Raw genomic sequence first — 25,927 nt, forward strand, 5'->3', positions numbered from 1 at the left:
CAGCCTAATCATGTAAGATTGAGGGAACACAGAGGTTATTATCCTTCTTTTAAAGATGAAGGTATCTGGGGTCAGAGAACCTTAGTGACTTGCCCAAGATCACGCATATAGAAATGAAAGAATTAATTAATAAAAAGCACTTATTATGCACTTATTATTATATACCAGGTAGAGTGCTCATCATTGAGCATTCAAATATTTATAAAGTCAGTTCCTGCCTTCAAGGAATTTACATTTTAATGGGGGAAGACAAAGAAAGAAGGGGACAGGTGATCTTTGAGTAGCATAATAGTGTGGCATGTGGCCTGAAAGTGATGTAGAGGCAGGGTTCTGGGCAAGATACAAGTAAAACTCACCTCATTGCACCCCAGAGTGGTTTCAGCGATCAAGTCCAAGGTGAAAATGGGGTGGGATTGTGGTACCACAAAGATTCTGTGATGGCCTAGTTGGATGGCTGGATGAACCGCAAAACTGAAGCATGGGCTAGCGTATAGGACCATAGTTACAGTGGACTATAGTGGGCTACGTGGGCTACTTTGTACATACTCAGTCACTAATTAGTTTAGTTGAACCCAACTCTAAAGATGTGTGGATGAACTTAAGTGGAGGAAGGTGCCTAAAATTTTAGAATTTTTTTTTAACTAAAGAATACCGAACCATATAACTCTTTGGTGATTATTGGGCTAATGTCCATTTCCTAGTTATTGCCTACTTTGCAGAGATGAGATTGGGAAACATGCTGGATATTTATCATGAGTTAGGGAGATATCTCTCCCCAAAAGGATCTAGTCCTGAACTAGGGCAAGTTGTTGAAATGAGAATTTATGCTTCTGTTCTCCTCCCTCCTGCCTGAAAGATGAAAAATTTAAGAGCCAAGGGTCAGAAGGAGCAGAAATTTAGGAACTTTTACCAAATCTCAGATAAGGATTTCTACTCATTCTAAAAGAACATAATAGTAGCCCATTCAACGGTTACTGCTATCCCTAAAAGCTGGAAGGAGTAAGAACTATAGCAGTTCTTTGAAGAATAAGCCCAAGGAGTGCAACAGATAAGCTATCCAATAGAAATGTCACCTGCTATGAGTTGTCAGTCCATCTGTGCCACACCCTGGGATGCAGTTCAAGAGGGTTTTACAAAAAGAGTTCCTACAGTTCTGAAGAGAGAAGTTTTTGAGGCCCTATATTTCTGAAGTTCTGAGTTGCCTTGTTCACGTGTTCTCTATATGTGTACCTCACTACCATTGTACTTTGTGCCCACTTTCCTGAATACACTCTGTATTTGTAGGGCTGTGTACCCCCACGTTTACAAAGGGAATGTTTTAGACCAACGCTTTATGCTATGACATTTGAATAACGTGTTTGATAAGATTTCATTAAATATACCGGCTGACTATTAATGGGGCTTGTGGGATGCCGCAGTACACATACATAGTATTACCCTAGAGTCTAAAAAAGCAGCCACATTTGTGGTCCAAATCTCTGAGTCAGAGGGAAAGTTTGGGGGAGTAGTCACAGGGGATGTTATTACTATTCACTATGGAAAGGACGTGTAAATCAATTACCTTATGTTCTCATCATTCTCCTTGTGATTTCCCAGAGCTAGCCACTGCATGTGTTCCCTCTCCATATTAGAATATAATCCCCCCAATCGTAACTGTTCCTTTCTGCCTTGGAACTGTGACTCAGAACTAGTTAATGGGCAAAGGAGCTGCTAAAGAGTGCCCAGTTTTATACCCAGAGCTAACAAAAAGGGTCCCCTGTAATGTATCTCTGACTACTCCCTTTACTCTCCTTAGATGCTGAGTACTCCTAATGCTGCCACTGCTACTGCTGTCTCCAAACTCCACAGCGGGTACCACCATGCAAACCCCATGATGCTCCAAGATAACTCCAACCCTGAGTGTCACAGACCTCCCGTTTTATCCTCCTAAGCTATCCTGAGCTGTAGAAATGAGCTACTGTGACTCTTTCATGTGTTTGTCAGGGGGGAGGTCATCCCTCTCATGGTATGATTTGATACATTTTTAAAAGGTTGCTTGGAAGATGGGGCCAGGGGAGCTCAGCAACAATGCTCACTGCATGCTACCATTTTGGCTCTTGGCATCTTTCCAGCATTTGTAATTTTTTAAAAATTTGTGTCAGCGTTGCAAAGTGATAGGTGTGAAATGAAGCCTCAAAGCTTGTTTTTCATGTCACCAATCATTAGTGATGTGGAACATTTTTTTACCCTATGGAAAAGGGAAAAGCATTTATATATTACTTACTCTAACCAGATAGCTATTCTGTTTATCTTTTCTAATATCTGAGTCAGGTCATTCACTGCTTTCTTGTTTATGTTTGCTTATGTTTCTCTAGCTCTTAGTGGTACATGGAAGTCGCCCCACCCCCGCCAACAATTAAAGTTTACCATGTGTTTCCTGCTATGATTCATTTAGCTTTTCTCGTATGCATTTTGCTATACTGCTATTCAATGAATATGTGTAACAACAATGTTGCTAGCAGCTGCTGTGGAGGGGAATGACCAATAACACCAGCACACAGAAGGGCTGCTAGCACAGTTCCTTTGATCTGCTTTTCTAAGGAAAGCAACTTTAAGGGGTTAACAATCTTACTTTAATTAAACATACATATACCATTCACTTAGTTAAGGGGGAAAAGCCAGCACCCTGAACTTCAGAGCAAATACAAACAGAAATTACAAACAGATTAACAGACAGGCTTTTATCTGTCTGATCAAATCACAGTACATACATAGTTACCACAGAGAAGCATGAATACCTAGCTTTTCAAAGTCAGGAGGCTTCTTGAGGCTACCCAGAATCCCATCACCAACCTTTTTCAATGAGTGTGCCCCCAAAGGCAAAACATTAACCTCTGAGTTTATATACACTTCTTCAGGGTCAAAGGGCGTCACAACCATGCCGACTCAAAAACATGTGAACTAAGCCTTCCCTTTTTGTAAGCAGGTCTGTTTCAACAATCCCGCTAGCAGCTTCGGTGGGGGTATAAGATTCACCCACAGCCAGCACCCAGAAAGCTGCCAACAGCATAGATTCTTCTGATCTGCTTAATTAAGGAAAGCAAGGTGAAGGGGTTGACAAGCTTACTTTTAATTCAAATATCATTCAGTTAGTTCAGGGGAAAAAACCATCACCCTGAACTTCAAAACAAAATGCAAACAAATTACAAACATCAACAGACTTTGTCTGATTAAATCCCAACACACAGTTACCAGAGTTCAACAAAATCTCAACATCCAGGTTTACAAGCTGGAGGGCTCCTTAGCTACAGCTGCCTGGAGTCTCTTCATCAACACCATCTCTGGAGGCCCACACAAATGGCTCTGTTCTCCCTTCTTATAGGGCTTCAGACATCATCAAATTTCTTCTGAGGGAGTTAAGTTAAGAATCCACAGTTGCACTAGTGTTCCCCATTTTGACATGTATATCTCTAGCATATAATAATAGCAGACACATAATAAATACATAACGAATGTTTTAATCATTCATTTATTCTTCTGCTCTTCAAATGTCTACATCCTCTTTATGCTGTCTATTTGGTTCATGGTCTTTCTAAACTGTGATGCCCAAAACTGAACACAATACTCTTGACTCGAGTGATGACTATAGAAGAATTATCTCTTCCCATGTGCTAGCTGCATCTGAAAGCAGCCTAAGATGCCATCAGCAAGCAATCGGCCAAAATGATAGAGTAGGAAGAAGCAATGCATTCCAACTCTGCCCACAGCTGCACAGAGATCTGAGAACACTGCCAAACTGAGTAGTGATCAAGAAATCAAAGTGAGGAAAAAGCCACAGCAGGCCATTTTTACAGCACAAAATCACTAATTTGAACTCAAAAGCAAATAAACAGCAGGAACTATGGAATGGGGTAGGCCAGGATCATGGACTCAACCTCCAGGTTTCCAAACAAGCAATGTGACAGAGTTTCCCAGAGCAGGTCATTGGTTCAAACCTAAGCCAAAAACAGAGGTAGGCTTTCAGCACTGGTTGAAGAGACATAAATGGTTCTTACCTCAGTCCCAGGCCAGCAAGCAGCACAAGGTCTCCTAGAGGATACAGATCAAGGACTCAGCTCCCAAAGTTCCAAATAGAATTAGGCCAATAGTCCACTCCTGGGTAGCCCAAAGTAGTTTGTAGATATAGTCCCATGCCAAGGCCAGTAATGTGGAATCTCCCAGAGGAGGTGTATGGAGGACTTAGTCCCCAGAGCTCCGAAAAAGGATGAACCAGGAGGCTGAGGTCTCCCAGGGTACATTCCAGATTCAGTGTAGGGTTCAGAACAGGACTCAAACTGCAGCATTACTGGAATAGATTGGGGATTTAGCTCAGCAGTCTAGTCACTTCGAATCTCCTGAGCCTTTCAGTTAGCTGACCGTGGCAGGGAACAATATCTGTTCACTGGAATGCAACCTTCCCCTTCTCCCCTTACCCTAGAGCCAAATCTATAGCTGTGTTGCCTAGACACAAATGAGAACCTGGAGCTGGGAAAGTCTAAAAGGTCAGTGGTCAGACTGTGCCCTTGATCTGACTGCATAAGGCTTGTCAAAAGGCTGAGATACATAACTCAAATCACCCCCTGATCAATGAAGAAGACAGCTTTCAAAACTGAAAGAACATAATGTCAGCATCCTAGCCAGTATCATACAAGATCATGACAGTCTCACTAGGGGTATACAGAACTTGTTCCTATCATAAAGTCTCAATCCCGGAAGTCAAGATTGAAAGAATGACGATTAAAAATGATTGGAATTTTCATGAAGGCAAAAATTCCCAAGATGCAGACTCTAAAGAAAAGAATAATTCCAAAATACCTACGAACAAAAATAAAAGCTTAAACACAAGATCAATTAGAATTCTAAGAAGAAACTTTTAAAAAGTATTTTAAAAAGGAGTTTATAATAGTATTGTAAATCAGTTGAAAGAGAAAGAAAAATTGAAAAAAAAATGAGAACTATGGGAATAATAATTTGGAAGGAGAATTAACAGCTTATCACAAGTCAATATCTAAAGCTTCTACATCGAAGAAAAAGTATAGCAAATAGTCAAGGGTGGGGGTGGGGTAAGAAGTGTTCAGGTAATGAGGAACCATAGTCAGTACTACATAAGATATAGTAGCTATCATTGTAAAAGATCAGAGTATAGGATTTGACACCTCAAAATGCAAAACAAAATAAAACAAAACAAAACAATTGAATGTAATCCTAGCATAGAAAATCCCTTGGATTGACCATTAATGAAATAGTGGAATTCCAAACATTCCTGATAAAATGATGAGAGAAGAGTAGAAATTTTAAAATATAAATACAAAAGTAAAGACGAACTTAAAAAAGTAAATATAAATGAACCACCAGAAGGGACTGTATAAGGATGAAGAGTTAACATTCAAACGGATGGAGGGGAATGACATAAGAGTACCTCAGAACTCTGATGTCATAAGTGGTCAGTAGTCACAAAGAGGGTCCAAGAGTAAGTTTGTTATGTTTTAATGGTCTTAAAAGAAGAAAGGAAAGAGGAGAAAAATGATTTATTAGAGGAGAAAAAAGGAAGAATAAGTAATCTTACAAATGAGGAAGGAGTGGGAGAGCAAGCAGCACTTGAACTTCACTCTCATCTAAACTGGCTAAAGGTAGTAGAACTCACACACATACCTACATACTTTGGTATAGAAATACATTCAGCTCAATGGGGAAATGAGAAAAAGAAGAGGGAAAGGTAATAAGAAGGAAGGTATATTTAGGGAAGGATTAATCACAAACAAAAAAGCCCTAACCTAAGAGAAAGAATAAAGAAAAGTCATTTAAAAGGAAAGAAAGCTAGGGTAGGAATGTGTGATTGAGGTCTAGATGAAGGAAAGAGAAGAAGGATAGTATAATGGAAGCTAATTGCACAAAGCAGAGATAACAGTGATGGAACATGCCTCTGTTCCATGACCAGCATTTTCCTTGTAAAGGAGGATGAGGAGGTAGAGAAAAATGTATGAAAGAGTAATGTGGAGGAAAATACAATTACAATAATGATTGTGAATGAAAATGGGATGTTTTCGAACATAAAATAGAAGTGGATAAAAGAATGTACTAGAAAGCAGAATCAATACTATGTTGTTTAAGAGAAACTTGTAAAGACTAAAGCAGAATTTGGAATAGAAGAAAGATTCTTTTGCTTCAGCTGAACTCAAAAAAGCAGAGATAGCAATTACTATCTAAGAAAAAATAATAGCAAAAACAAAATAGATTATTGAAAGAGAAAACCAGGGTAACTGCCTTATGATAAAAGTTACCGTGGACAGTGAAGTAATGTACTTAACGTTGTTATGGTAATTAGGCTGGAACTTTTTTTTTTTACTATTTTCTCTTTTGGAATGCTGAGGAAATCAAGTACTTTTGATGAGTTTTGCCTTTCAAATGTAATGGCAAGCAAAGTGGACTTTTTGTTGTCTTTGTTTTGGAGTCCTTCTCAGCACTAAGGAATCTTTGAATCTGGAGTCTTTGATGACCTTGTAACGAGAATGACCTTTGTTTTCTTTGAGTGACTCAATTTATCTCAGTGAGCTTTACTAGGTGCTAAGCCCCAGGCCCAAACCCCATTTAGTATTAACCTAATCCATGTGGATGTGAACCTCCCAGGGTCCTAAGGGGAGGGGCCAACTCAAGAACCAATCACCAGAGCTCAAGCTAACTAGAGCTAAGACACTATAGAGAAGATCTGAAATAGTCTGAACAAACTTGCCCCATGTAAAGCCAATCAGTAAGTGAAAGATCTTTCCTGTCCATTGAATAGGCTTCAGGTAGGGCCAACAAAAGAAGGCCTGATTAAGGACAGGCCCACACCCTTTCACTAACTAGCTGTGAGGTCCCAGGCTAGTTAGCAAACTAGTTTGCTAGTTTGCAAGAGGCATGATGCCATGATGCCCTCAAGGCCCTAAGGGGAGCTGCTAAGACCAGAGCCAACAGTATGTGCACTGAGTTCTAGTCAATCAGATGATGGCTAGGACTGTATAAAAAGAGAGCCCAGACCTGGGAGCAGCAGAACTGGGAGCAGCAGAGTGGAGAGCTGCAGGATTCAGAAGCAGAGAGTCAGCATCGAGAGAGAGTACAGAGCGGAGAGGAGAGTGCTCAACAAGAGAGAGTTGTGGAGATCAAGGAACTTGGAGTCAGCAGAGCTACAAGAGAGAGTGCTGAGTGGAGAGTTAGGATTCATGAGTGATCTTTTATAGGAAGGCCCTAGCAGTGAGGGGAAGCTACAAGTATGGGTTGGTTCCTTGCTATAATATTTAGTTAAAATTTCCTTGTTACTACAGTGAGGTGGGCTTACTGATTTTGGAATATTATTGCTACTGTATCAAATTGGGGGCATTGGTCCTTGGATTTGATCCTATGGTGTCTAAATAAATGTTTTACTTCCTCTGCCTTCTACCGAGAGAATTTCTTATACTTTGCTATTCTGAACCACTCAGAGACGTCCATGGCCCTCTCTGAGGTCATGAATTTTGCCTTACTACTATACCTTCCTCTAGTAGATTGTTTTGGAAGCCAACTGTAGGCCCTTTGGTTAAGGAAAAGATAAGACAGTTTTAGGACTATTGCATGTATTCTCTAATCTCTTCTCTGAGGGCTAGTTCTGCTACATCTCCTTTCACCATTCTAAGGTGTACCCCTGTGGGGTCTATTAGATCAACAACAACAACAACAATTAGCATTTATGTAGTGCTCACTATATTCCAGGCACTAGGGTAAGTGCTTTACAAATATTCTTGTTTGATCTTTCACAACAAACCTGTGAGGTAGGTGCTGTTGAATAATTTGCCAGAACCACATAGCTAGTAAAAACTGAGGCAGGATGTAAGTTCAGTCCTGATTCCAGGCCCAGAACTAAATCCACTGTGACAACTAGTATCTCAAGCCCCCATCCACTGTGTTCATCTAATTGTTAAGGAGGCAGTGACTAGGCACCATATTCATTGAACCATTTAACATAAATTATCTTTTAAAATGGAATATTTACTTTTAAATTATAGCTAGATAAACATATAAGCATTTCTTCCAATACCTCCAGGGAATACTTCCTTTGAAAAAAAACATTTTTATTTAAAGTTTTGAGTTACAAATTCTATCCCTCCCTCCTTGCCCTTCCCCCACCTTGAGATGGTAAGCAGATAGAGGTTGGACATGTACAATTATGTAGAACACTTCCATATTAGTGACTTTGTATGAGAAAACTCAAGAAAAAATGAAAGAAAGTGAAAAATGGCATTTTTCAGTCCATATTCAATCAGTATTATTTCTTTCTCTGGAGGCAGATAGTATGCTTCAATAGTCCTTTGGGATGGTCTTGGATCATTGTATTGCTGAGCAAACTGTCATTCACAGTTCTCATCAAACAATATTGCTTTTACTGTGTACAATGTTCTCCAGGTTCTGTTCATGATATTATGCATCAGTTCATGTAAACCTTTCCAGGTTTTTCTGAAATCATCCTGCTTGTAATTTCTTGTAGCACAGTAATATTCCGTCATAACCATATACCACAGCTTGTTTAGCCATTTCCCATCTGATGGGCATCTCTTTGATTTCCAATTGTTAGCCACCACAAAAGAGCTATTATGAATATTTTTATACAAATAAGTCCTTTTTCTTTTTTTCCAGATGTCTTTGGGATATAGACCTACAAGTGGTACTGCTGTAACAAAGGGTGTGCAGAGTTTTATAGCCCTATGGGCATAGTTCCAAATTGTTCTCCAGAATGGTTGCATCAGTATGAAACTCAACTAACAGTGCATTGGTGTCTCAGTCTTCCCACATCCCCTCCAACATCCAACATTTTCCATTTTTTGTCATATTAGCCTCTCTGATAGGTGTGAGGTAGCACCTCAGAACTGTTTTAATTTGCATTTCTGTAATCAATAATGATTTAGAGCATTTTTATATGACTATAGATAGCTTTGATTTCTTTATCTGAAACTACCTGTTCATATCCTTTAGGCATTTGCCTATGGGGAATGACTTGTATTTTTATAAATTTGACACACTTTTCTATATATGTTAGAAATAAGGCTTTATGCCTTATTTGCCTTTTTTATGCCTTATTTATGCCTTATTTGAGTGATACTCATTGCACAAGTATTTTTGCAGTTTTCTGCTTCCCTTATACTTTTGGCTGCATTGATTTTGTTGATGCGAAATCTTTTTGATCTTACATAATCAAAATTATACATTTTATATTTTGTAATACTCTATATTTTCTTTGGTCCTAAATTCTTCCCTTATCCATAAATCTGACAGATAAATTATTCCATGCTGTCTTAATTTGCTTAGGGTATCACTTTTTATGTGTAAATCGTGCATTCATTTTCACCTTAAATTGGTATATGGTAGGAGATGTTTGTCTAAACCTAGTTTCTGTCATACAGTTTTCCAGTTTTTTCTAGCAGTTATTGCCAAATAATGAGTTTTTGCTCCAAAAACTTGGATCTTTAGGTTAATCATACATTAGATTACTAAGGTCATTGACTATAATGTAATTTGAATCTAATCTATTCAATTGATTAATCATTCTATTTCTTAGCCAGTACCAGATTGTTTTGGTAACTACCACTTGCACATAGAGTTTAAGATCTGGTATGGCCAGATGACCTTCTTTTGCATTTTTTTTTCACCAATTCCTTGATAGCCTTGAGGCTTTGTTCTCCCAGATGAATTTTGTTATTATTTTTTCTAGCTCTACAAAATAATTTTTGACAGTTTGATTGGTATGGCACTGAATAAAAAGCAGAATTTAGATAGAATTGTCATTTTTGTATTGGCTCAGCCTAACTATGAGAAGTCCATAGTTTTCTAATTGTTTAGATCTGACTTTATTTCTATGAAGTGTTTTACTGTTGTGTTTGTATAGCTCCTGGGCTTATGTAGATTCCCATGTATTTTATATTGTCTATGGTTACTTTAAACAAAATTTCTCTTTCCATCTCTTGCTGCTGGATTTCATCGGTTATATATATATGTGTGTATATATATATATATATATATATATATATATATATATATATATATATGTATATATATATATACGTGTATATATATATATATACATATATATATGTATATATATAAAGACTGATGCTTTATATAGGTTTATTTTGTATCTTGCAACATTGCTAGAGTTATTAATAATTTCAAGTAGTTTTTTTAGTTAATTCTCTAGAATTTTCTAAGTATAACATCATATCATCTGCAAAGAGTGATAGTTTTGTTTCCTCATTGCCTAGTCTAATTCCTCTATTTTCTTTTTCTTTTCTTATAGCTATAGCTAACATTTCTATTACAATATTAAATAATAGAAGTGATAATGGGCATCCTTGCTTTACCACTGATTGTATTGAGAAGGCTTCTAGCTTATCCCCATTTCATATAATGCTTGCTGATGGTTTTAAATAAATACTATTTATAATTTTAAGGAAAACTCCATTTATTCTTATGTTCTCTAATGCTTTTAATAGAAATGAGTGCTGTATTTCCTCAAAGGTTTTTTCTGCATCTATTGAGATAATCCTGTGATTTCTGTTGGTTTTTGTTATTGATAGGGTCAATTATGCTGCTAGTTTCCCTAATATTGAATTAGCCCTGCATTCCTGGTATAAATTCCACCTTGTCATAGTGAACGATCCATGTGATATATTGCTGTAATCTCTTTGCTAGAATTTTAATTAAAATGTTTGCATCTGTATTCATTAAGAAAATCAGACTATAATTTCCTTTCTCTGTTTTGGCTCTTCCTATTTAGGTATACACACCATACTTGTGTCATAAAAGGAATTTGATGGATTCCTCCTTTTCCTATTTTTTTCCAAATAGTTTGTATAATATTGGGATTATTTATTCTTTAATTCTTTGGTAGAATTAGCTTGTGCATCCATTTGGTTCTGTCCCCCCCCCCCCACCTTAGGAAGTTCATTGATGGCTTGTTCAATTATTTTTTTCTAAGATTAGGTTACTTAAGTATATTATTTCTTCTTTTGTTAATCTGAGTAATTTATATTTTGGTATATATTATTCAATTTCATTTAGATTGTCAAATTTATTGGCATGTAACTGGGCAAAATTGATCCTAACAATTATCTTAATTTCCTCTTCATTAGTGGTAAATTCACCTCTTTCATTTTTGACACTAGTAATTTGGTTTTCTTTTTTTTCTGTTTTTAGTGTTATTTTTCTGTTTGTTGTTTTTTACAGGTTCAACGGTTTATTTGCTTTCAGTTTTATTAATCTCACCTTTGATTTTATGGATTTTCAATTTGGTCTTTAATTGGAGATTTTTAATTTGTTGTTTTTCTAGGTTTTTTTTTTAAATTGCATGCCCAATTCATTAATCAGGTTTTTGTTGTTGTTGTTGTTGTTGTAAGTCGCTAGAGATATGATTTTTCCCCTAATCACCACTTTTGCTGAATCCCATAAATTTTCGTATGTTGTCTCATTGTTGTCATTTTCTTTGATAAACTATTGATTGTTTCTATGATTTGTTCTTTGACCCACATATTTTTCAGGATTAGATTATTTAGTTTCCAATAAATTTTTAATCCATCTTTCCATTGTCCATTACTGAATGTAATTTTTATTGCATTATAATCTGAAAAGGATGCATTTACTAGTCCTGCTTTTCTGAATTTGTTTGTGAGGCTTTTACTTACTAATGTGGTCAATTTTTGTATAGGTGCTATGTACCAATGAGAAAAACGTATATGCCTTTCTATTCCCATTTAATTTTCTCCAGTGATCTACCATATCTAACTTTTCCAGTACTTTATTCACTTTCTTAACTTATCTCTTATTTATTTTTTTGGTTAGATTTATCTAGTTCTGAGAGAGAGAAGTTGAAGTCCCCCACTAGTATAATTTTATTATCTATTTCCTCCTGTGACTCATTCAACTTTTCCCTCAAATATGTGGGCTCTATACTCTTTGGTGCATATATGGTCAGTATTGATATGACTTCATTGTCTATGGTATTTTTAAGCAAGATATAGTTTCCTTCCTTATCTCTTATAATTAGCTCTATTTTGCTTTTGCTTCATCTGAAATCATGATTGCTACTCCTGTTTACTTTGCTTCATCTGAAGCATAATAGATTCTGCTCCAGTCCATTACCTTTACTCTGTATTTCTCTGTTTCAGAAGTGTTTCTTATAAACAGCATATTGTAGAACTATGGTTTTTAATCCATTCTGCCATCTGCTTCTGTTTTATGGGTGAGTTCATCCCATTCACATTTATAGTTATCATAACTAACTGTATATTTCCCTCCGTGGTATTTTCCTCTTGTTTATTCCCCCTCCTCACAAGGGTTTTACTTCTGATCACCATCTTTCCCAATCTGCCCTTCCTTTTATCAGTCTCCCCTCTCCCTTCTATTACCCCCATCCTTTTTAGCTTCCTTATAGTGTAAGATAGATTTCTGTATCCAACTGAGTGTGTATTTTATTCCTCCTTTGAACAAATTTTGATGATAGTATGGTTTAAGCTTTGCCTGCCAACTTTACCTCCCATCTTCCCCTCCATAATAATAGCTCTTCCAGGCCTCTTTTATGTGGAATAATTTACCCCATTCAACCCCCCCCCTTCTTCTTCCAGTGTAATTTACTTTCTCACCCTTGTATTTTGTTTTTGGGGTTATCATCCCATCAAAGTCACCTTATATCAACACTCTCTTCATATACTCCTAATTGGTCTAATAGAAATAAAGTTCTTAAGAGTTACAAATATTATTTTGCCATATAGAAACATAAACAGTTTAACCTTACTGAATTTCTTATAGCTTTTCTTCCTTCTTTTTTGCCTTTTTATGTTTCCCTTGAGTCTTGTATTTAAAGTTCTTTTTTTTTTTCTTTTTAATCCGGCTCTGGTCTTTTAATTAGAATTGCTTTAAAGTCATCTATTTAGTTAAATATTCATTTTTTCCCCTGAGAGATTATATTCAGATTTACTGGGTAGGTGATTCTTGGTTGCAATCCTAACCCCTTTGACTTCTGATTATCATATTGTGAGCCCTCAAGTTCTTCAATGTGGAAGCTGCCAAATCCTGTGTAATCCTGACTGTAGTTTCACAATATTTGACTTGTTTCTTTTTGTTTGCTTACAATACTTCCTCCTTGATGTCTGAGCTCTGGAGTTTGGTTATGTTGTTCTTGGGAATTTTCATTTTGGTATCTCTTTTGGGACATGATCAGTGCATTCTTTCAATTTCTGTTTTGCCTTTTGGTTCTAATATATCAGGATGGTTTTCTTTGATAATTTATTGAAAGATGTTGTCCAGGCTTTTGTTTTTCCTTTATCATGGTTTTCAGGTAGTCCAATAATTTTTATATTATCTCTCTTAGATCTATTTTCTAGGTAAATTCTTTTTTCCCATGCGAAATTTCACATTTACTTCTTTTAAAATTTTTTGATTTTGTTTTATGGTATCTTGATATTTCATAGAGTCATTCATTTCCACTTGTTCAATTCTACTTTTTAAGGAATTATTTTCTTCAGTGAGCTTTTGTACTTACTTTTCCATTTGGACAATTTTATTTTTTTAAGGCAATTATTTTCTTTGGTAAATTTCTGTATATCTTTTCCCACACTATTGACTCTTTTTTCCATGAGTCTCCTCCACTACTCTTATTTCTTTTCCCAATTTTTCTTCTACTTCTCTAATTTGCTTTTTAAATGTCCTTTTTAAGGGCAGCTAAAAGGCACAGTGAGTAGAGCACTGGGTCTGGAGTCACAAGGATCTGAGTTCAAATCCAGCCTCAGATACTTGGCACACTTATTAGCTGTGTGACCTTGGGCAAGTCACTTAACTCCAATTGCCTTGCCTTCCCCCTTCCAAAAAAAAATCCCTTTTAAGCTCTTCCAGAAATTCTTTTTGGGCCTGAGACCTGAGGCTTGAAATGTAGCCATTTTGACACTATTATGTTCCCATAGGAACTTTCATAGTCAAGTTCGTTTTCTTTTCCTCATTTTTTTTCCATCTTTTTTTGGTGACTTGGCATCTTTATGAAAGATTTGGGCTCTGGCCCTGTACTGTTCAGAATACTTGTTTTCTACATTATCTTAGGTATCTGGAGCAGTAGGCTCAAAACCTAGCTATTTTTCTATATGGCACTGTTCCTCCCAGGTTCATGCTCAGATTTGGCATGACTACCAGCTGAACCATTCTACTGGGCTAGGGTTCTGAAGGTCACTTCCAAAGACTTTTCCATACTCTTAGAGTTATTTATGCTGCACTATCTGCAGAAATTCTGGCCTGGATTCTAACTCCTAGATTTCTGTGGGCCAGTCTTTTGACCAAAGTCAGACATTCTACTCCCTTTACCTATGGTGGAAAAGAACAAATGCAAAGGTCAAGAAGAAAGATGCATTTCTCAGTGGTCATATAACCTTTAGAAAGGAAGAAGATGGGGGCAGAACCTAGATGGCAGAATAAAAGGAGGGACTTGCTTGAGCTCTTCCCCCAAACTCTTCCAAATACTTGTAAAAATGACTCTAAACAAATTCTAGAGCTACAGGACCCACAAAATGACAGCGTGAAATAAATCTCCAGTTCAAGACAACCTGGAAGATCCATGGGAAGGGACTGACTGAGTGACTTATTGGGGATATAACAAGTAAACTCATAGGTAAATAAAAGACAAATTGAGAAAGGCAGGAATACTAACAACTGTGTGTGGGGGGGTGTTAACCTTTTTTCTGTCATAGACCTCTTGGCAGATTGGTTTCTCTCTAAAAATAATGTGCTTAAATGTGTAAAATATGTAAGATTATAAAAGAAACTATTTATATCAAAATACAATTTTTAAAATATATATATTTTTAAAATTCATGGAACTCCCAGGAAAAGAACCAGAGGGTATTAGGTGGTACAGTGAATAGAGCACCAACCTTGGAGTCAGCAGGACCTCAGTTCAAATCTGGACTCAGACACTTGACACTTACTAGCTGTGTGACCTTGGGCAAGTCACTCAATCCCAAAGTCCTTGCCTTCCCCCCTTCCAAAAAAAAAGGGGGCAGCTAGGTGGCCCAGTGAGTAGAGCACCCATTCTGGAGTCAGGAGGACCAGAATTCAAATATGGCCACAGGCACTTATTAGCTGTGTGACCTTGAGCAAGTCACTTAACGCCAATTGCCCTGCCTTCCCTTTCCCTCTTCCAAAAAATAAAGGTGGTATGCTTCCTGTTTCCTCTCACTCTCTCTGGGGTTTTCTGGGGTGGTCTTTGGCACCATTGCAGACTGCTATACCAGCCGCAGTCAGCTGGAGCATCTGAAGTCCAAATATATCCGCATGGGCCATGCCAACACCACCAAGTGTTTGGTGGTGAGCATATTGCTCATACATGGGCCACTTCGACCTCCTCAACTACTTTGCCATCTCCAAGAAAGAGAGCAAAGCACTGGTGCACTTCAAACTGAGGGAGAAGATGTTGCAGCCATTCCTGCCCCTGGCTGACAAGTGTGAGGAGAACTGAGCCCCTGGCACCCTCCAGGCATGTCCCTGGCATAGGTATCCTTTCTGACCTTCCACCCCTCCAGGACTGAAAACTCCCTGGCCTGTGCCCATATCTGACCCCCGAGGGAAGTCAGTGTGGTTCTCCTGCTGCTGCAGTGCCTCGGTTAAGAAGAGCCCAGGGACAGTGCTTACGGGGTGCCCTCAGGGCTAGCAAATTCCTGGGAAATGACTTTGGAGATGGTGACATTAACTTGGAAATGTATTGGATTTTGGTGTTCATTTTTCATCTCCTCCCCATAAAGCTAAAAATCTTTTGACGAAAAAAACACCCAAAAATAAAAACCCCCTTCTGAGACAGAGACAGTAGACTAGAGGATGGTTTGTTAAGGAAAGGCAATATTAGGCTACCTATAAAGACATTTACAGTCAAGATTTATCCTCAGGAAGCTTAACACACATGGCTGTTCACTTGTTGAATCCTTGGAAACCAGAGACGTCCTCCTCCCAGCATTGTACCGAGAGCAGAGAGCAGTCCAGCCCAGACAGACGTGGCTGGTACAGGGCTCAGGGAACTGAATAACTGGCAACTGTGGAGGTTTCCAGACTTCTCAACCTATAAATGCCAAAAAGAACTTACCGGATTAGTGGGAAAACTCTGTCAGGCCTGGGTGAGAGAAAAACAAAGGCCAGCTCCTACTCCAGGGCTGCAGAGGTGTTGGTAGCCACAGTGGCAGCAGCAGTACTTGCTGCTTCCAGAGCTCCAAGCCCACAAACAGTGAGGGGATCAAGCCCCTGATGAGAATGTGACTGTAAGGATATCTTTGCTGGTGCTAAGGCAGGATTCTCTTCCTTTGCCCTGCTTGGATCTGTGTCACAGTCCTAGATGGCAGTCCTGGGGTGAGGAGAAGAGCTGGTGTGGCAGAGCTTGTGGTTGTGAAGAGGAAGTCCTCCTCACAGTTCCAAGTCAGAAAAGAGTATGTGGAGCCACTTACAGACCATGGTGCAGGCTGGAAGAGGAGTAAACACCTCTCTTGGGATCATACCAACTCAGAAGAACTGAAAATTTACAGGTGCCTAGAAATAGCTCTGTAAACAGCTGCACAAATCCCCTGAAGCTTTGGACAGAGCCCTCTCCACTCTGGAAGCAGAGTCATACTTTGGCAAAGAACTCAAAGGTCAAGTAATTGGCTGGGAAAATGAGCAGATAGCACAATAAATTCAGACTATAGAATCTTACTTTGGGTTACAAAGAAGATCAAAACATACAACCAGAAGAAGACAACAAAGTCAAAGATCCTATATGCAAAGCCTCCAAGAAAAATATGAATTGTTCCTAGGCCATGGAAGAACTCAAAAATGATTTTGAAAATCAAGTAAGAAAAATAGAGGAAAAAAGTGGGAAAAGAAATGAAAGCGATGCAAGAAAATAATGAAAACAAGTCAATAGCTTGCTAAAGGAGTCCCCCAAAATACTGGAGAAAATAACACGTTAAAAATTGAATAACTCAAATGGCAAAACAAGTCTGAAAAGTAAATGAGGAGAAGAATGCCTTAAAAAGTATAATTGGCATAATAGCAAAAGAGATCCAAAAGCTCACTGAAGAAAATAATTCCTTAGAAATTAGAATGGAGGGGGCGGAGCCAAGATGACAGCAGGAAAGCAGGGATATGCTTAAGCTCCACCCGAAATCCCTCCAAACACCTGTAAAAATAGCTCTGAACAAATTCTAGAGCTGCAGAACCCAAGAAATAGCAGAGGGAAACAGATCTTCAGCCCAGGAGAGCCTGGATGGTCGCCGGGAAGGGTCTATCGCACTGTGCTGAGAGTGGAGGGCAGCCCAGCATGGGCCACACCGGGACAGACCAGACCCTAAGCCAGCCAGCTGGAAGAGGTCTTGGGGCCATGAAACAGTGAGCTGTGGCAGTTACCAGACTTCTTAACCCACAAACACCAAAGAGCAGGTTAATGGGAAACTGCAGGATTGAGTTCAGAGCAGTCCAGCTGCCAGCTCTGGGGGTGGAGGAGGTGACAGTATCAGCAGCAGCAGGAGGAAGCTCCTGAGGCTGCTGCCAGAGTACCAGCATCAGCAGCTTCCCGAGTCCCCATCTCACACAGTGGGAGGAATCTAGCAGCAGATCAGAGAGGGAATGCAAGGAGCACTTCATGGGCACAAAGGCAGATTATTTTGCTGTGCCCTGTTTGGATCTGAATTGTGGTCCTTGTTGGTGGTTCTTGGGGGAGGAGGAGTGCTGCGGTGACAGAACCTGGGGTGATAGTGGAGTAGAAGTACCTCTGAAAACAGCAGTTCTTGGACCCTGAAGTTGGGACAAAGTACTCTCTACTCCATAAGCAGTCATATCCTGATAAAAAGCTCAAGGGTCAACTAGTTGGCTGGGAACATGAACAGGCAGCAAAAACAAACTCAGACTCAAACTCAAACTCTAGATTCCTTTTTTGGTGACAAAGATCAAATCATACATCCAGAGGAAGTCAACGAAGTTAAAGAGCCTACATCAAAAGCCTCCAAGAAAGACATAAATTGGGCTCAGGCCATGGAAGAGCTCAAAAAGGATTTGGAAAAACAAATAAGAGAAGTAGAGGAAAAAATTGGGAAAAGAAATGAGAGTGATGCAAGAAAATAATGAAAAACAAGTCAATAGCTTGCTAAAGGAGACCCAAAAAAAATACTGGAGAATATAACACCTCAAAAAATAGAGTAACCCAAATGGCAAAAGAGCTCCAAAAAGCCAATGAGGAGAAGAATGCCTTGAAAGGCAGAATTAGCCGAATGGAAAAGGAGGTCCAAAAGACTACTGAAGAAAATATCACCTTAGAAATTAGATTGGAGCAAGTGGAAGCTAGTGACTTTATGCGAAATCAAGATATTATAAAACAGAACCAAAGGAATGAAAAAGTGGAAGACAATGTGAAATAAATCATGGGAAAAACCACTGACCTGGAGAACAGATTCAGGAGAGATAATTTAAAAATTATTGGACTACCTGAAAGCCATGAGCAAGAAAAGAGGCTAGGCATCATCTTTCAAGAAATTATCAGGGAAAACTGCCCTGATATTCTAGAACCAGAGGGTGAAATAGAAATTGAAAGAATCCACCAATCACCTCTTGAAAAAGATCCCCAAAAGAAAACTGCTAGGAATATTGTTGCCAAATTCCAGAGCTCCCAGATCAAGGAGAAAATACTGCAAGCAGCCAGAAAGAAACAATTTGAGTATTGTGGAAATATAATCAGGATAACACAAGATCTAGCAGCTTCTACATTAAAGGATTGAAGGGCCTGAAATATGATATTCTAGAGGTCAAAGGAACTAGGATTAAAACCAAGAATCGCCTACCCAGCAAAACTGAGTATCATGCTCCAATGCAAAATATGGATTTTCAACAAATAGAGGACTTTCAAGTTTTCTCAATGAAAAGACCAGAGCTGAATAGGAAATTTGACTTTCAAATACAAGAATCAAGAGAGGCATGAAAAGGTAAACAAGAAAGAGAATTCATAAAGGACTTACTAAAGTTGAACTACTATATTTACATTCCTACATGGAAAGATGATGTGTGTAATTCATGAGACCTTTCTCAGTATGAGGGGAGTTGAAGAGAATATAGATAGAGGGCACAGGATGAGTTGAATATGAAGGGGTGATATGTAAAAAAATGAAATAAATTTAAGGGGTAAGAAAGTAATATATTGAGAGAAGGAGAAAGGGAGGAATAGAATGGGGTAAATTATCTCACATAAAAGTGGGAAAAAGCAGTTCTGTTGGAAGGGAAGAGGGGGCAGTTGAAGGGGAATTAGCAAATCTTACTCTCATTGGATTCAACTTGAGGAGGGGATAACATACAGACTCAATTGGGTATCTTACTTCATAGGAAAGTAAGGGGGAGGGGATAAAAAAGGGGGGATGATAGAAGGGAGAGCAGATAGGGGGAGGAGGTAATAAAAATCAAACATATTTGAAAAGCAGCATGGTTAAGGGAGAAAATTGAATATAGGGGAACAGGATAGGATGGAAGGAAATATAGTTAGCCTTTCACAACATGAGCATTGTGGAAGTGTTTTGCATAATGATACATGTGAGACCTATGTTGAATTGCTTGCCTTCCTAGGGAGGGTGGGTGCGAAGGGAAGAGGGGAGAGAATTTGGAACTCAAAATTTTAAAAGCAGATGCTCAAAACCAATAAATTTTTTTTCTTGCATGCAGCTGGTAAACAAGATATATAGGGAATGGGGTATAGAAATCTATTCTGCCCTACAAGAAAGTAAGCGGAAAGGGGATGGGGGGAGAATGGGGTGAAATAGGGGAGGGCTGACTGCGGAATGAGGCAATCAGAATGTATGCCTTCCTGGAATGGGGGGGGAGGGTAGAAATGGGGAGAAAATTTTTAAGTCAAAATCTTGTGGAAATCAATGTTGAAAACTAAAATACTAAATAAAATACATACAAAAAAAATTAGAATGGAGCAAATGGAAGCTGATGACTTTATGAGAAATCATGAAATTATAAAACAGAACCAAAAGAATGAAAAAAAGGAGACAATGTTAAATATCTCATTGGAAAAAACCATTTACCTAGTAAATAAATCCAAGAGAGATAATTTAAAAATTATTGGACTACCTGAAAGCCATGATCAAAAAAAGAGTATAGACATCATCTTTTAAGAAATTGTCAAGGAAACAGTCCTGATATTCTAGAGCCAAAGAGTAAAATAGAAAATGAAAGAATCCACTGATCATCTCTTGAAAGAGATCCCAAATGCACAAGTCCGAGGACTATTGTAGCCAAATTCCAGAGTTCCCAAGTCAAGGAGAAAATATTGCAAGTACCCATAAGTAAACAATTGAAGTATTGTGGAAACATAATCAGGATAATACAAGATCTGGCAGCTTCTACCTTAAAGGATTGAAAGCTTGGAATATGATATTCCAGACGTCAAAGGAGCTAGGATTAACACCAAGACTCACCTACTCAGTAAAAGTGAGTATAATACCTCGGGGAAAAAAATAGACTTTCAGTGAAGTAGAAGATTGTCCAGTATTCTTAGTTAAAAGACCAAAGTTGAATAGAAAATTTGACTTTCAAATACAAGAACCAAGAGAAGCATGAAAATCTAAACAGGAAATAGAAATCATAAGGGACTGTTAAAGTTGAATTGTTTATATTCCTACGTGGAAAAATGATATTTGTAACTCATGAGACCTTTCTCTGTATTAGGATAGCTAAAGGGAATATGTACATATATGTATATATGTGTTTATGTATATGTGTGTGTATACATATATGTCTGCATATATGTATGTGTGTATATATATGTTTATATAATAGAAGGCACAGGGTGAATTGAATATGAAGGATGATAGCTGAAAAATAAAATTAAGGGGTGAGAGAGCAATATATTTTGGAGGGGAAAGGGAGAGGTAGAATGGGGTAAATTATCTAAGATAAAAAAGGCAAGGAAAAGCTGCTATAATGGAAGGGAAGAGGTAGAAGGTGAAAGGGAATGAGTGAACCTTACCCTCATCAGATTTAGCTTAAGGTGGGAATAACATACACATTCAATTGGGTATCTTATCCTACAGGAAAGTAGGGGGGAAGGGGATAAGACAGAGAGGGATGATAGAAGGGAGGACAGATTTGGGGAGGGGGTAGTCAGGAACAAACATTTTTGAAAAGGCATAGGGACAAAGGAGAAAATAGAATAAATTAGGTTTTGGATAGGATGGAGGGAAATAAAGTTAGTCTTTCACAACATGACTATCATGGAAGTGTTTTCTATAATGACACATGTATAACCTATATTGAATTACTTGCCTTCTCAATGGGGGGGGGGGAGGACGGAAGATAATTTTAAAAACAAATGTCAAAATTTGCTTTTACATGCAACTGGGAAATAAGATATACAGGCAATGGTGTATGGAAATCTATCTCGCCCTACAAGAAAGTAAGAGGGAAGGGGATGGGAGGGTGAGGTGATAAAAGGGAGAGCAGACTGGGGAAAGGAGTAATCAGAATGCATGCCATCTTGGGGTGGGGGAGGGGAAAGATGTGGAGAAAATTTGGAACTAAAAATCTTGTGAAAACAAATGTTGAAACTAAAAATAAATAAATTTAAATGTTATAAAAGAAGGGAAGAAGGCCTTAAGAAATGTCCACTTACTCTGTGATCTTTCCCCAAATGCTGTGAGCAAAAGTGTCCCCAAGACCAACTGAAGCAACAGAGGAAATGACTGAAGTGGATAGGCCTTTTTTTTAAAAAAATGCCTCCACATCAATCAAAGCACCTGTGCTCCACCCTGTGTTTAGCCAACCAAAACCAGTTATAAAATATCTATTCTCTCCAAGGTATTTCCTTTACATGTCTCTATGGTCCTCCTAGAAGCAAGCTCCCTAGCGCCCTCCATGTAAAGAGATGCTGATGGGGTCTGCACATGCACCTTATTCCCATTACGAAACTTTGGTGGAGGCACCCCTGAGACTCTATGGGGCCCCTTTGCTGATTGTTCTTAATTTCCTTAGCAATAGCTTTTATTTTCCTACTTTACTCTTTATTACCACATGAATTTACTTTTGCCTGGGAGAGTTTGGATATTCTTACTAAATGGATTATTTATCTAAATCCTCGGCTTTTGAGTGCTTTACTGCTCCAGATGTGAACCAAGATGGGAATGGAAACAGTCCCTCCTCTCAAGAAATATACACTCTAATGATGGAGATAATACATATATGAAAGTGGTGGTCAGGGAATGGAATTTTATTTTGGGGATTCACAGGAATTATTATAACTTTATCCATCGGGCCATCAGTTGACATGTTTTTGTTTTCCAGAAACAGTGGTGGTAATGATTTGTTTACTGTGCCCAGAGCAAGACATGAAAAGCAAGATGGTGGGAGAAGAGAAAATGCAGAAGTACAAGAGACCAGATAGCCTGGGTGGAGAGCTGGATGTGAGGTGAAGCTTGGTGGTCTAGAGTTTAGGTAAATTTGCATCTAGTTTGAAATCAAATAGGTCAGTTCGAGGGAGAGTGTTATAAAGGTAAGTGATTAAACTTCTACAGGGACTTATTATCTGAAAAACTGTCGTGTGTTAGATTAATCTTTTCCTGCAGCACTGAGAGCTATGGATAGACATTTTAAAGAGGTTAATTCTGACTCTATATAAGGGCAGGTGTCCTAACTTGAAGAATCACAAAATGGAATGACCTTCATCAATGAAGTGAAATCCGAAAAATCACTATATAGCCTCTGAGACCCCATTCAATTCTGAAATTCTGTATTTCTTTTACTTATTATCCCCATTGGACAAGTGAAGAACCCGATGTGTGCAGAAATAATCCACCTAAGCTCATGTGGTTGAAAGACACCCAGTGCCCTATCCAGTGTTCATTTTGCTATGATATGAGGTCCCCATAAGGTAAACACCCTGAAATAAACTGTAGTTAATTACTGGCCTTTCAATATGAATCACTAGACTAATGGATGAGTGAGCTAAATGCTAAATGACTTATTGACCAAAGCTAAATGCTTCCTGTGCTGCTCAAGGAGTCATCATTCAAACATCTGCATTGGGATCCACAAGTAGTGATGAGTGGCAGTAAAAACATACCATGTACAAGTCTCCAGATAGTCACTTCATAGGAGCTGTTTCTCTCCTAAGGTGATTGTCTGAGGCACAGAATGTCCTGGGAATGTTTTTTTTTTTGGGGGGGGGGAAGAGTTACTCATAGTTTAAAGATAAAATTCTCAAGATTACTTCATCAAACTAAACTTTGTGCTTATTGAAATAAAGTTCTTGGTTATTCAATTACTCTTTTTATTCTAATTTCTCCAGAGGAGTTTGAGTTTGTGCCATTAATAAATTAAAGTTTATGGAGATATGGATCCCTTATTTGCTATCATCCAAGAAGTAAATTCATTATTAACTGTTGTTCAGTTGTGTATGATTTCTTGTCACCCCATTTGGGATTTCCTTGGCAAAGATATTGGAGTGGTTTGCCATTTACTTCTCCACCTCATTTTGTAGATGAGGAAACTGATGCAAACAGGATGAAGTGCCCTTCCTAGGGTCACACAGACTCCAGGTTTAGCACTCCATCTGCTGCTAGGTGGCATAGTAGATAGAGCACCTGGCAAACCACTCCAGTATCTTTGCCAAGAAAACCCCAAAAGGGGTCACAAAGAGAAGCGACCCCAATGGGGTCACAGAGTCAGATATGACTGAATAACAAATAAATCTTGGGCTGCTAGATGGCACAGTGTATAGAGCACTGGACTCATCTTAAAGAGTTCAAATCCAGCCTCATACACTTACTAGCTGTGTGACCCTTCATAAGTCATTTGATCCTGTTTGCCTCAGTTCCTCATCTTTAAAATGAGCTACAGAAAGAGATGGCAAACCATTCCAGTATCTTTGCCAAGAAAATCCCAAAATAGGATCACAAAGTGGCAAACACAACTGAACAAAGGCAGTTAGGTGATGCAGTGGATAGAGACCCAGGACTGGAGTCAGGAAGATTCATCTGCCTGAGTTCAAATCCAGCCTCAGACCATGGGCAAGTCACTTAACCCTGTTTGCCTCAGTTTTCTCATCTGTGAAATGAGCTGGAGAAGGAAAAAGAAAACCATTCCAGCATCTTTGCTATGAAAACATCAAATGGGGTCACCAAGAGTTGCACAGGATTGAAAAATGACTAAACAACAAAAAAAATTAATTAGCAGACTTAATAAGATTACTCATGAGGGAAGGAGTGATCTGTTTCTACCAAAGAAAAATTCAATTTTCTACCGACCCAAGTTCTGGTCAATGTGGAAAGAGAACTATCCACTTTTGTTTCACATACTTGGAAATCTTTTCTTTCTCACAATCACAGTACACCCCAGATTCCATAAGCCTGCAGGTAAAGCATTTAAATGCCAAAGTTTGGACTTGAAGTGGGAATGTCTTCATAGTTAAGTCTCAGCAGGTCCATAGGCTTTCCACTCATGTATAATGATGTTGTTGGCTTCTTTACTAGCAATTATTAGTTTAGTTTAGCACACGGTGCCAGGCACTTCATGAAGCATAACGAACCACATTTCATTCCCTGGGAACTACTCCGCTGTTTGTATCATCACTTATCTCAAAGCAGTAGAAACGCAGGCAAATTCCTCATCATTTGTTTCCTGCAATTAGTCACTATATGGTCACTTGTCATTACCTTCTCAAAAAAACAAACTATTTATCTAATAAGTGCCACTGAGCGTAATGGTCATGAAAATATTCCACTTAAGAGCTAAAGGAAGTACCATGTGACTTTCCTCTGAGCCCTACTGATATACTTGGGTTAGAATATATGGGACTTTCAGAGGAAAGGACAGGGAACAACTCCAGGGAAGGTGACTTCATCTCTTCTCCAGGAATAATAGTGATAATAAAGGGCTCCAGAAGAGCTGTCATCTCTTATTCATTTCCCTCCATCACTCTGGAATTATGGAGATTCTTTCAATGTAGCCCTGGGGCTATTTCTTCATTCTCATGAGCTATCCAGTTCATAGTATCGCAAACATTATGTAAGTCTAACCTTCTCATTTTATGGCTCAATCAGAAAGCATTTATTTAGTATTTACTATGGGCCACCTATTGTGTTAGGTGCTGTGGATACAAAAAAGAAAACAAATGCAGTCCCTGACCTCAAATAACAAATCTGAGAACCAGAGGGGTTTAGGCACTTACCCAAGGTCATACAAGTATTAAGTGGGAAAGTTAGGACTTAAATCCCAGGACCAATTATTACAGATGATAGTCAGGTACTTAGATTGTGTCATATGTAGTAAAAACAAGAGATTAGATTCTTTTCAGGTCACATCTAAATTGGCCTTTAAAACACTTTCATTTTCCTTTTTGAAATCTGATTGTGTCTGTTCTCCCTCAAATTTTAAATCTGTCCCTGAAATTTGGATCATTTCTATTAGGTCTCGTCATATTCCAACTTTATAGGCAAAAATACATTCAATTAGTTTGCTTCAGTAAATATTTATAGTAAGATAAATATTTGTCTTTATTTTTTCTTTAGTGAAGTCTGTTGAGAAAATTTTTAGGATGTAGATGATCACTCCTCTGTAGATAATCATTTGCCATCTACCAATTTTCAGACTATTTACTTGGGTTTCATGTTTTTCTGAATATTAATTTACAGTACATGATATAATTCATTAATTTATAGTACATGATATAATTCATTCATCTATATCCTAATTTTGGGGAGAGGGATCTTTCTTTCCTTTCTTGTAGGCCTATTGACCTGTCTGAGACCAGACTCTACCTGATCTTGCAAGGTGGGGAAGACTCAAGCTCAGGTGGAGACAGATCCATTTGTCCTGATAGCCCAAGGGTGAGAATGGTCTGAGTATGGAGATATTTTTGACCTTAGCT

The 25,927-nt window shown here is 38.3% G+C and overlaps 1 protein-coding gene across 1 annotated transcript; it reads left to right on the forward strand.

Moving 5' to 3' along the window:
- The first annotated feature begins 1,795 nt into the window (after window positions 1-1,795).
- Window positions 1,796-15,517, forward strand: LOC118841982 (splicing factor 3B subunit 5-like). The gene is given in 3 exon segments (XM_036749699.1): window positions 1,796-1,851; window positions 15,213-15,357; window positions 15,359-15,517. Coding segments are annotated over 3 exon segments (360 nt in total).
- Window positions 15,518-25,927: the final 10,410 nt, after the last annotated feature.

Source organism: Trichosurus vulpecula, chromosome 3 (assembly GCF_011100635.1).
Source record: "Trichosurus vulpecula isolate mTriVul1 chromosome 3, mTriVul1.pri, whole genome shotgun sequence".
Classification (NCBI taxonomy): domain Eukaryota; kingdom Metazoa; phylum Chordata; class Mammalia; order Diprotodontia; family Phalangeridae; genus Trichosurus; species Trichosurus vulpecula.